We start from the raw sequence: 12,254 nt of genomic DNA, 5'->3' as shown, positions 1-12,254 counted from the left end.
TAATATTGTATTTACCTTTAATTAAAACAATAAACAGATTTGTTTATAAGTATAATGATTATTATGAATTAGAATTCCACGGTTGTTTGTAGATAAGCACAAAGCTACACAATGGGCTATCTGTGCCCTGCTCACCACGGGTATCGAAACCCGGATTCTAGCGTTGTAAGTCCACAGACTTACCTCTGTACCCTTATTTATAAGTGTATCAAATAACATCTCCGTATGAGTAGTTAGGAGTGTTTATTGTAAATATTTTTTTTAAAAATGAGCCCCAAACTATTCGACCATATTTGAGAAAAGCCATGAGAACGAACGTGAGATCGACACTGACTGTAACATAACAAAAACATTGCTATGATTTTCTGTGAATTTGGAGGCATTATTTTGAAAAACAAGTTTAGGTAAAACATATATATATGATGTTTTATCATTGTGATATTTTAAACTGTCTTTTACTTGCCACAGTGAAACTATATTAACACAGACTTTTGGAAAATGTACTATTAATGTTACTAATTTGTTCTTGTGAATTATTTAGCAGATAACCTGTTTAAAACACTAAAAATAAGCATGAAACTCAATATATAATTCACTTCACCACTTGTTATTACGTTACACCAGTTTTGTGGACTTCCACCCCCTCATCAATAATCCTGGAGAAGAGGAAATGGAAAGAACAAGATTAGGCTTCACATAATAGTGCCCCCCCCCCCAGTGGCACAGTGGCTTACAACGATAGAAACCGGGTTTCGGTACCCGTGGTGGGCAGAGCACAGATAGCCCATTGTGTAGCTTTGTGCTTAACTTCAAATAAACAAACAAAAATCATATAGTAATGGCGTGTACGTTATATGGAGTGTGTTTTAAGCTGTATTTTACTCACCTTTGGCAAATTTTGTTTTGGAATGTACCAGAAACATTTTCCAAATCATACTCGTACAGTAATTATTTTACACAAGGTTAAAAACTATTAATCACAGCACCATAACTTACTTTCAATGTTATATGGAAAGTGTATTCAATAAAACTTAAAATCTTAGACCTTTTCGTTGAATATATGGCAAGGAAATACTTCTGTTTTATTGACGCTTTAACATTTCCACCCTACATAAATACTAATATTAATAATAATAAGGAAAACCTTTCTGAAATGGAATTTAAAAAAAAACGTTTACTCGTTACAGAGAAATAGATGAATTTCTGAAGAAAATAGTGTGATTTATTAACGTGGTCAAGTATTCATCAGACAGTAATTAAAAAGGTGACAAAACGTTTTAAGCTGTTAGTAGTTGATAAACATTAGTAATAAGTTGACATCGAGACTACACCTCATCATCTTCTGCAACATATAAAAAAAAATCAATTGAAATACAGTCCATATAGAAGACTGTAGATAAATATTTGCAGTTGTGTTCCTTAGTTTCTAGATTATCATCGTATACTGTTCCTAACAATATATAACTACTCTAGCTTGTGCAATATCGACTCTTTTACAAAATTTTATCAGAGAAACATCTGTCAGAGAAACATTTTTTTTTTATATAAAATGAAATTAAAAGGATTTCAGATTTTCTTGTATGAGCTAATATCGGTGTTTTGATAAAGTTGAATTAAGTAAAAAAATCAAACTTACTGGGTTGCTCGAAGTTGTTGTTAGTAGTGTATTACAATATGAATGAAAATTGCGCAAACTGTTAATGTATCCTCACTAGTTGCGTTAAATATGTCTTGCATTCAATATTTCGATGACGAGGAACCCACTTTGAGACTAATAATGGCTGGAGACGGCTTGAATGGGTAATGAAGAAAAACTTATATTAAAGTTTTTCTTTATTACCCATTCAAGCCGTCTCCAGCCATTACTTTGACCATAAACTGGTGATATCTATCTTTATGGTCAAAGTGTTAGACTAGTAATTCGAAGCTGTTTCTAGTTTTTGTTGTTATAGTTTTTAAAGAGTATTTTATCTTAAAATTGACTAATCCATAAAGCATATCTATCAGAGAAGAAATTAAGATTCAATATTCTGCCATTGAAAAAGCATATTCAAAGTACCGTTCATAAAAAAATATCTAATCCTCGTGTCACTATGATTAATATATTGGGTAAAATATTTATTTTTCAGCCGTGGGGGCGTTATAATATGACCGTCAACCCCGAAGAGTTTGCGGTGGGTGGTATTGACTAGCTGCCTCCCCTCTTTTCTATCACTTCTAAATTAGGGACGGATAGCGCAAAGAGCCATCGAGTAGCTTTGCGCGAAATTTCAAAAATAAATCAACAAACAATTATTTGTCAGTTTCATAGTTACTGTCTTTCAGTTTAGGCCAACAGTAAAAAATTATAATTGCATATATATACATATACATATATATATACATATATATGAAGCGGGGGGTGAAGAATTTTGGAATTACAATAATCAGATACGAAGAAAGTTTAAAAGCGTTTAAACGTGTCATTAATTAAATTTTCTTTGTTTGTTAAAGAGAAAAGTTTATTTTATTCAAACCTACAAAGACTATGGTTATTATAAATAAGCATTCGTACTTGTAAGACAGCTTATTTTGAATGCTGTTTATTTCTAACTAGCTAGAGTACTCGTCCTCTGGACGAAAGTTATGTAAATTCAAGATTAATGACAAATTATCTTAGGACATGAAAAGTTGCTTCTCTTATATGTAATTGTAAAAAAGCAAAAACGTTCATAACAACCGCAAAACGCAAAATGCAAAACTGATGATTTGGTTGTATCTTTCCATGAACCCAACAAACCTTTACGCCAAATCTGATGAAGATCCATTTACAGGGGACGAAGTGGGGGTAAAAAAACGCAAGAACGACCATCAAAATCACAAAATACAAAATGCAAAACTGAAAATTTGTATATACCCCCGCATGAACCTAATGACCCTCCATACAATTTTGATGAAGATACATCCACACCCTGTGATGTAGTTACATGAACATACAACAGAACTATTATATTTATATAAATGTCCTAACATAACTTAAGATAGTATTTTTTAAATATATTTATATGTTACTTTAGTTGAACAAAATAAAGATAAAAAAGCCATGTAACAACCATAGTATGCTATTTTTTTTTATAGAAGTGTAAGAATCTACTCACCTCTGCCGTACTTGGATACATTCCGAAGTAATTTGTGGTAGGAAATCTCAGGTAGAGTTTCGTCGAAGTCCTGTTCGTGGAAGGACAGGTTATTCAGAACATGAGGGATGGCAGCGAGGGTAAAACAGCAAATGGATTTACCCTGAGTATGGTAGCGATGGTTGTGATAGAAAAATGCCACCACATTCCAACCAAAATGTAACAGCACCTCCAGAAACATGTTCCCAAGTTGAGAGAAATAACCATTCATACGGGTAAGAAACGAATAGACTGTAGTTTTGTTATCAAAAACGTAAGCTTGTCCACCTACTGTAAGTAAAGGTATTTTCCAGACTGAGGTGAATCGCGCGACCGGCGCAAGAACGTAGGGATCAACTGGCCCCAGGAAAGCACTAACTGTCTTGTTAAAGTACATTTCATATGCTGCCAAAGGGCCATGCGTGGGGGAGCTATGAGTATTTCTGGGACATACCTTGATGACATTTCCATTTAAAATACCATGGTCCTCGATAAATTTTACAGTATACTGAATGGAAGGAAGGATTTTATGAAGGGAGTAGGGCAGACTGTTATTTTCTGGAGCTAACACTACTAGGTTGATATAGCAGTTAGAATGATTAAACTCACTTTCGTAATTTGATTGGTTGTGTTTTGAAATGAAAACTGGTAAGTGGTTTTTAGTGTAGGTACACGAGTTCCTCAAACATTCATCTCCAATGTGATCATTTGCAACAACCTTAAGCAAAGCTATCAACAATATTAAAAACTTTGACATCTATCTATATTATAAGTGGCGCCTCCGAGAATACACCAAAAATAACCTATAAATGGAAAACGACCTTAAATCCTGCTGTCCATAGATCCGAAACTTGCCTCTCGATGGCCTCTTAGACCTTTATCGGAAATGATACGTCTTTGTATTCCAAAACCATATAATTTGTCTTTCAGCCGGAAATATCTCTATCGCTGAAACTGTGTAAAGACTGCTTGAGATCCTTTAGAAAAAAGAATATTAAAAATGATTACAAGCGAATAAATCTTGAAACTGTTAGAAGAAGCTACTATAAATTACCTCTAGCTCTAAGGGTATATATTTCCCTTACAGATTGATTTGTTATTCAGTATAAGAACTACAGGAACTTCTTGTTAAGACTTCCTGCACTCTTTATTTGTTCTTTCATAATAGTGGCGCCATCTAACGGGCATTATATTATCAACTAGCTCTATATTCCCTCTATATTGAAAGTTGGTGTTCAGACACTTGTTCTTGTACTGGATAGAAATTTCGTCTTAAAACCAGTCAGCCATCCTCCATATGAAGCCTTGGTGAGAAGAAAAGAAATGCGTAATATAATGATCAAACAGTTGGTCCAATGTATAATACCGAATAATAAATTTGACGCAACCTCACAATATTACACACATGCCTAAATTAATTTAGATTACTAAATGGTGAGTGAAAAGAACTTAAACACCGTATGTGTTATAAAGAAACCGCCATTATAAGACACCTAACTGTAGTTTTTGGTTTGTTGACCCAGATTTTGCAAGCGAAACTGCAGTCCACAGTACAGAGTACGGCGAATCAAAGAATATATTAAATCTCTACATCACATATTATATTTTCAATTTTACCTTTGGTGAAAAGAAAAGAAACCTGCAATATAACGTTCAAACAGCTGTTCCACTGCATAATATCGAACAATAAATTTTGGCGCAACACTACACTATTATTCACATACCTAAATTAATTTAGGTTCCTAAATGGGGAGTTAAAAGAAATCAAACACCTCATAAATATCAAGCTCTTTTCTGGTTTAAGTCTCTTTGTGATCTTATACGCGTTTATACCTGAAAAAAAACTTAAATATAGTAATTTTAAGCTGAATTTATTCTCAATGTTTCAGTGATAGGCTTACATCAGAAAGATACCGAATGTAAATTGATAAGAAAGAAAAAAGAAACCCATAGATTACGTGGTTCTTAAGGATGAGGCGACAACAATATTATAACAATACATGTTAACGTTATAATCTAAAATATATTATTCTAGCTTAAGAATAGAAAAAAAAAACACTTGGTACCATGGTAATAAAATCTAGGAGAACTTTAATTTGACACAACGTTACGGGCCTAAACATTTCTTCTGATGATGTTTGTTAAAGTCGAATATACGGAGCATATTTGAATATTACTAAGAAAAGTAACAATAGGAGAACGTGCGAAATATGGTTCAAAGTGTGATATAACGATACTGTCGAATCAACTGTTGTAAAGACATAACGTAAGGGAAAAAGAAGCAGAAGATGTAAAGAAATACGAAACTGGTAATTGAGGGGGAAAAGGCGGAGAATGTTAAAAGTAAAGTTACAAAAAATATAATTTCTCGTCTAAACCAACTGGAGAAACTGTAAATAATGATCTGTTGGTTTAAATCTTAGAAAAACAAATCTGAGATCTGAGAAGTCGTTTTGTCGTCTGATACTTCAGTCCTACCTTTGCTAATTATAATTCAGTGCTAACTTTACTAATTATACTTCAGTCCTACCTTTGCTAATTATAATTCAGTGCTAACTTTACTAATTATACTTCATTCCTACTTTTGCTAATTGTAATTCAGTGCTAACTTTACTAATTATACTTCAGTCCTACCTTTGCTAATTATAATTCAGTGCTAACTTTACTAATTATACTTCAGTCCTAGCTTTGCTTATCATATTTCAGTCGTAACTTTAACAGTTATACGTATACAGACACTCCTCTTGGTTCTTTTCCCTGCAACTGACTACGCTGTGTGACTTGACAACACACTGACAATCAAATTCAAGTGACATTTTCCCCAAATCGTTTTTACATTAGAGATACTTTTTCCTGCTTATCAGAATCCATTATATACTGCATTGCTTGTGATTATCGTAACTTGCTGTTCGTTGGTGAGACTGGTCGTAAAATCAGTTACAGATTTCTCGAATACAGACGACACATATTAAATCACAAACTTGATTTACCAGACTCAATACATTCTTTTCAGTGCTAACTTTACTAATTATACTTCAGTCCTACCTTTGCTAATTACTTCAGTCCTACCTTTGCTAATTAAAATTCAGTGCTAACTTTACTAATTATACTTCAGTCCTACCTTTGCTAATTAAAATTCAGTGCTAACTTTACTAATTATACTTCAGTCCTACCTTTGCTAATTATAATTCAGTGCTAACTTTACTAATTATACTTTATTCCTACATTTGCTAATTGTAATTCAGTGCTAACTTTACTAATTATACTTCAGTCCTACCTTTGCTAATTATAAATATAGAATATGAAGATTTTTTTTCCCTCAGTTTCCAAGACAAGTTCCCAGTTTGTACGCTAGGTATATTGACGACATTTTCGGCATATTTATTGGTAACAAGACTGAATTTGACAACTATATTAATTCTCTTTGAACCTTTAACCCTTCTTTAAACTTCGCCTGGCGTATTTCTGCTAGAAGTCTGTCATTTTTGGACATAGAAATCCCCACTGAAAATAACAAACTGTCTCCTACTGTTAATTATAAGCATACGGATTCTCATTCTTACTTACGTTTTGATTCATCTCACCCAACCCTCCATTTTACATTCAATCCCTTACTCACAGGTTTTGCGTTTAAGATGCATTTGTAGTGGCGATGATGATTTCGTTTCTAAGTCTGAAGAAATGACTTCATTTCCTTTCGGGACTATCCTAAACGCATCTCACGAAATTGTTTTTTTAAAGCTATTCATAAACCTCGAAGGAATAAATACCCTTAAGACATTGTCACAAAAGACGAAACGTAATATACTTACTTTATCTATTCCTTATCGCCCAATTGTGTCCCCTCAAATAATATAATCAAAATCATCAGGGACAACCTTCACATTCTTCAAACTAATATTAACACAAAAGGTGTTTTCACTAAACAATTTGTCATTGCTTTTAGACACAATAAACGTTTTCGGGATTCTCTATCTTTACTAATTATACTTCAATGCTAACTTTACTAATTATAATTCAGAGCTACAAACAGATATGCATATAAAAGTCCCATGTTGGTTCCCATAGCAACACCATATAATTCTTTATAAACGGTATCATTAAACTTAAATATATTTAGATTTAGTACACGTTCGGTAAGCTGTAAAATGGTATCAGTAGAAGGTACGAGTGTATCAAGGAAGAACTTTAGGGCCTGTAAACCCACAATGTAAGGAATAACAGTGTAAAGAGATGTTATGTTACCCGTGAATATGATAACAGAAGAGTTTGTAAGGACATTAAAATTGTCAATTAACTGAAGAGCCTGTATGCTGTATTTAACATAGGAAGGGCAAGTTTTGTACACTGGAAGAAAGAATTTTGTCAATAAAATTATAAACCTATTTTGTGGGACAGCTGCAAACAGAAATGATGGGTCTTTCTGGATTCTCGGGTTTATGGATCTTGGGTAGTAAATAAAAGATGGTCCTTCTAGGATGTGATTGAGTAAGATCGCATCCTTCCGCTGGAAGGCTTGTTTCGTCGATAAGTCAGTTTATGGTGTCGTTTATTTGGGGGTTTTGGAGAGGATCGCTACCAATAACAGGTTGGCAATATGGGGTGTTGGATAAGTGTCTTTCAGCTTCAGCTATGTAGAGTTCAGAGTTCAAAACTACAGTGGTGCCTCCTTTGTCAGCAGATTTTTATCACAATGCCAGATCTTGAATATCAAGCTAGAGATGGCTTGATGTTCCTTCTTAAATAAGTTGTCAGATGGTGATGAAATAGTGTTGTCGATATACTTTATGTGTTCGCGACAAGTTGAAACATCAATTACAGGACATCTTCTCAACACTAGCATCCATTTCATTATAAGCATACTTACAATTACTCATTCTTACTTAAGTTTTAATTCATCTCGTCCCCCCCCCACCACTTTAAGTTTAATCTTTTACGCACAGTTTTTTTTTTTTCGTTTAAGATGCATTTGTAGTGACGATGATGATTTCGTCTCCAAGTCTGTAGAAATGCCTGACTTCTTTTCCTTTCGAAGCATCCTAAACGAATCTCACGAAATGCTTTCTTTACAGCTAGTCATAGACCGTGTAAGAATAAATAATACCCTTAAGACATTGTCACAAAAGGCGGAACGCAATAAGCTTACTTTAACTATTCCTTATCGCCCAATTGAGTCCCCCTCAAGTCCCTAAAATTATCAAGGACAACTTTTACATTCTTCAAACTAATACTGACACTAAAAGGTGTTTTCTCTGAACGTCCTGTTATTTGCATTTTGTGTTGTTGTTGCTGTTTTATATTGATTTTGTTGTTTTGTATGGCTGTTTTATGTTGTTCTTGTTGTTTTGTATGACTGTTTTATGTTGTTCTTGTTGTTTTGTATGACTGTTCTATGTTGTTCCTGTTGTTTTATGTGACCTTTATTTTGTTGGTGTTGATTTTTACCATTGTTTTTATGTTGTTAGTATTGTTATGTATGACCAAGTCTTTTCTGAGCTACAAAATAGAGCTATTATTTTCTTCTAAAATTGAAAGTTTGGCAAAAAAGAAAAATTCTTGTAGAAGAAGCTCTTAGTGGCATAAAGAAACAATGCCAACAACATAAAAATCATAAAAAGTCAACACCAACAAAATAAAACAGCCATACATAACAATACTAACAACATAAAAATTATAAAAAGTCAACACCAACAAAATAAAACAGCTGCATTTTGTGTTAGTCCGATTTTTGAATCATCCTAACTAACGAGCGAGGAAGAACATAATTTTTACGTTGCTAGGAAACCACCTTGATTCTATGTAATCTGTTTCATCGATAGATACAATACAGCGCAAGAACAGCTGCTAAGTCATTGGATCGATATTTTATAGAACTTAGGATGTTAGGATAACATTAGAATGTTTATAAGTCTTTATTGTTGTAATTTATACTCTATTTACAATACAGAATACTTCACTTGTAACTTTTTTGCTGTTTGGAGGCTTGTTTGTGCTTCAAGATTGTTTACCAGTTCGTAACAACCTGTCTTCTTTGTATTAAACTTGTTTCTGGCTTATCCGCTTTGCTTCCAAATACTACTGCCTCAGTTTTCTTATCTCTGCTTATCAAGGCCACTTAGAAGAATGCAGAACGCTAACGAACGAGTAGTCTATGGTTCATCCTTCAATATAATCTAGACTTCTAGAGTAACCTTTGGAAATAATGTTTTATGATTCGATTCTAATTATTGTCACTAAGAACCAGTGCTCAACAAATGTTATAGACCCAATTTAAAAGTTAGGACTGTGCAGTACATAATTCATGTTTTCAGTGTTAATTCACAATCAGATCTGTGTATTTTTTAACATATTTTTTTCTTTTTCGGAAACTTCTTTAAGATGAATTTGTGCAACTCACTTCAAATGTAAAAGTCAAACATCTAATAATATTAGCTCTAAGAAATAAATACTGGTGTACATTTGTCTTCAACCAGTGTTTAAAGTGGTTGGTAAAATATGTCGGTATGGGAAGGGGTGGGGTGAAATATACTAACACTATAATTGCAGAGACACTGAAACCAAACATATTTTGGAGCGAAACAAAAGATGTTCGGGTAGGTTATTTTACAGAAATTTAAAGTTTCTTTTTTTCTAATATGCCAAACTGTCATTTTGTCCACATTTACTGGGATGTGTAACGCCCCACTTTAACCCTAGGTCAACTTAATTCAGTTAATATTTCAATATCCTCTCTTGAAAGTGATTGTTTAAGTATTTAAGTTTTCTATGTTTAAACGCAAGTTGTTGTTGTTGCTGTTGTTGTTTTTTAACAAAATATCACAAATTTTCAATGGTTTAATTTCATTTATAAAAAAATGGCAGTTCGGCCTTAGGCTTACATCAAACAGTTGCGAGGAGATGAAGAAGGCATAGTTTGAGGTTATTTTGTTGAAGAAAAAAAAATTGTATTTTATAAGCCTATTATGTTCTTAACAAGCTATATAAAGATTTTATGTTTTTCAACATCAATGTTCCATCATGTTTTACCTGTTGTTCTGTAAAGTGATTCATTGTAACTTTTATCCCAGAAACAAAGGGACTCTGTCCCTCCAGGTCAGTTTTATTTCACCCAATGCGCTTACAGACTTACCATGCTAAAATTCGGGGCTCGAGTTCTCGCAGTGACGGAGTACAGAGACAGCCCATTGTGAAGTTTTGCGCTAAAACAATAACATCGGCAAGTTTTTTCAAGATTTAAATTCTTCGAACGCGACCGAATTTTGATCCTGAAATAAAGAATTGTCATCAGTCAAAATAAAACTTTAAAATATTTTAGTGTTTGAAGTAAAAATGTGTTTTACTATTATTAGACATTCTTCTTTGTTTTCACTCATAAGTTCCTAGAATACTAACAAAGTATACACAGAGTTGGGGCATATATTCATTGCATTCGACCGAACATTTGCTATTCCTGGAATATCGTATTCCTCATTACACTAAAAATATATATTATTGAACGTAAACGTCTATAATTTCACTAAAATAAGAAATGAAAATATTTAGTAAATGAAAAACGATGTAGGGATGGCAGTAGCACAAAGAATGCAGACAAGAAAATAAAGATGATACAGCTATACATAAATCATCCCTACATGACTTTCAATATTGAAATTTAATGTTACACTGTAAAATACACGAGTACAAATACGAGGTCGGTTAGTTAGACCGACCTCGTAGCGAGAGTCTGTAATAATCTATAATAATCAAGACATGTTTTGTTTCAGCTTGGTTTTCCTTGTACGTAAGTCCTAGGCTTTTAGTTACACTACGTTGATACCTACACTGACATAACCATGATATTGTGATAAACAAACTGCATACCAATAGTCAGAAATATATAATTTCCAAATGCAGTAATATTAAAATCAAATGTGCATTTTACAGTGTAACATTAAATTTTAATATTGAAAATCATGTAGGGATGGTCTATGTACATCTGTATCATCCCTGTTTTCTAGTTTGCATTATTTTTGGCACAGTCATCCCTACATCATTTTACATTTACAAAATGTTTTTATTACTCGTTTTGTGATGTTTCTACCCCTGACTGAAAATTAATGTATTCTGTGAATGTGCGTGTAATAAAATTTAATATTACGGGTATTGATTTTTTTTTACTCTTTCAATTCATACATAATATAGGAGTTGGCTCCTTAAAGATACCGAGTGTATAGTTTACAAAGCATTTAGTACTTGCATGTTACAGTCATCTAATGTTCATCTATTATTGGCTGGTAATTTCTGTTTCACCCTGGTCTTACGCTTTTTAAAATAACACCAGATTTCTATAAGAAATTATAAATCGTTAACACTGGAATTATGATTTCTTTTTAATTACTACTAGATATTACGACTAAGCGATGACATAGTGCCCAAAAACACATAGAGTGGATTTAGGTTTAAACTGACATTAGTGATAAAGTAGCTATAGAGTTATCTCGACAGAAACAAGAAGAAGAAAGATGAAGAATTTGGTGGGTTGGTCAATTTTTGCTGTGGTATCTTAGCGATGGTTTCTTGCCTTTTTGGGGGCTTATTGGGTAAAGAAACAAATGAAATTGAGTGGCAGTCATCTTTTAAAGTAAAACCCTGTTTCACTGTTGAGTTTTAGCGTGCATATTTGAAACGGTAAGTAAAAACAGCACATGGCGTCGTTATTAATTTATTTCGACATTTTAGGACTAGTCCATGTTCTACTTAAGTGAGTTAATGAGTTCATAAATAAATATTTCAAAACAGCATAAAATAATCCTGGAATATTATGTGTAGAACTTGCCATCATCATTTTAAAATGGCTCTTCCCAGCGCAATTAAAATGTCTGTGTGATTTGGCATATTCTGAAGAACAGTGTTTGTCTGAGATTAAAAAGGCTCTAGATCTTTTGATTTTCTTGTGGAAATTCCAATACCATAACATCTGGCATTATAATGTAACAAAATTCTGACTTTTTATTTTAGAATATTATTTCCAGGTGAGTCATTTCACCAAATTGAATTTGATTTTTTAAATCTCAATGAACCTGCAAATATTTTTAAAAATCGAAAGCCACTTGTCTAAGT

The 12,254-nt window shown here is 33.1% G+C and overlaps 1 protein-coding gene across 1 annotated transcript in view; it reads right to left on the bottom strand.

Annotated features, from left to right (window-relative positions):
- LOC106478224 (atrial natriuretic peptide receptor 1-like) overlaps positions 1–4,247 on the bottom strand; it is a 155,352-nt gene extending 151,105 nt beyond the window's left edge. The window contains exon 1 of the mRNA XM_022381782.1: positions 3,138–4,247. Coding sequence (XP_022237490.1) covers positions 3,138–3,912 — 775 coding nt within the window. The 5' untranslated portion in view covers positions 3,913–4,247. The remainder of the gene's footprint in view (positions 1–3,137) is intronic.
- Between the last annotated feature and the right edge of the window lie 8,007 nt (positions 4,248–12,254).

This window comes from Limulus polyphemus, unplaced genomic scaffold (genome assembly GCF_000517525.1).
Source record: "Limulus polyphemus unplaced genomic scaffold, Limulus_polyphemus-2.1.2 Scaffold191, whole genome shotgun sequence".
Taxonomy (NCBI): Eukaryota; Metazoa; Arthropoda; class Merostomata; order Xiphosura; family Limulidae; genus Limulus; species Limulus polyphemus.
Note: the sequence above shows the minus strand (reverse complement) of the source record. Positions and strands in the feature narration are given on the sequence as shown.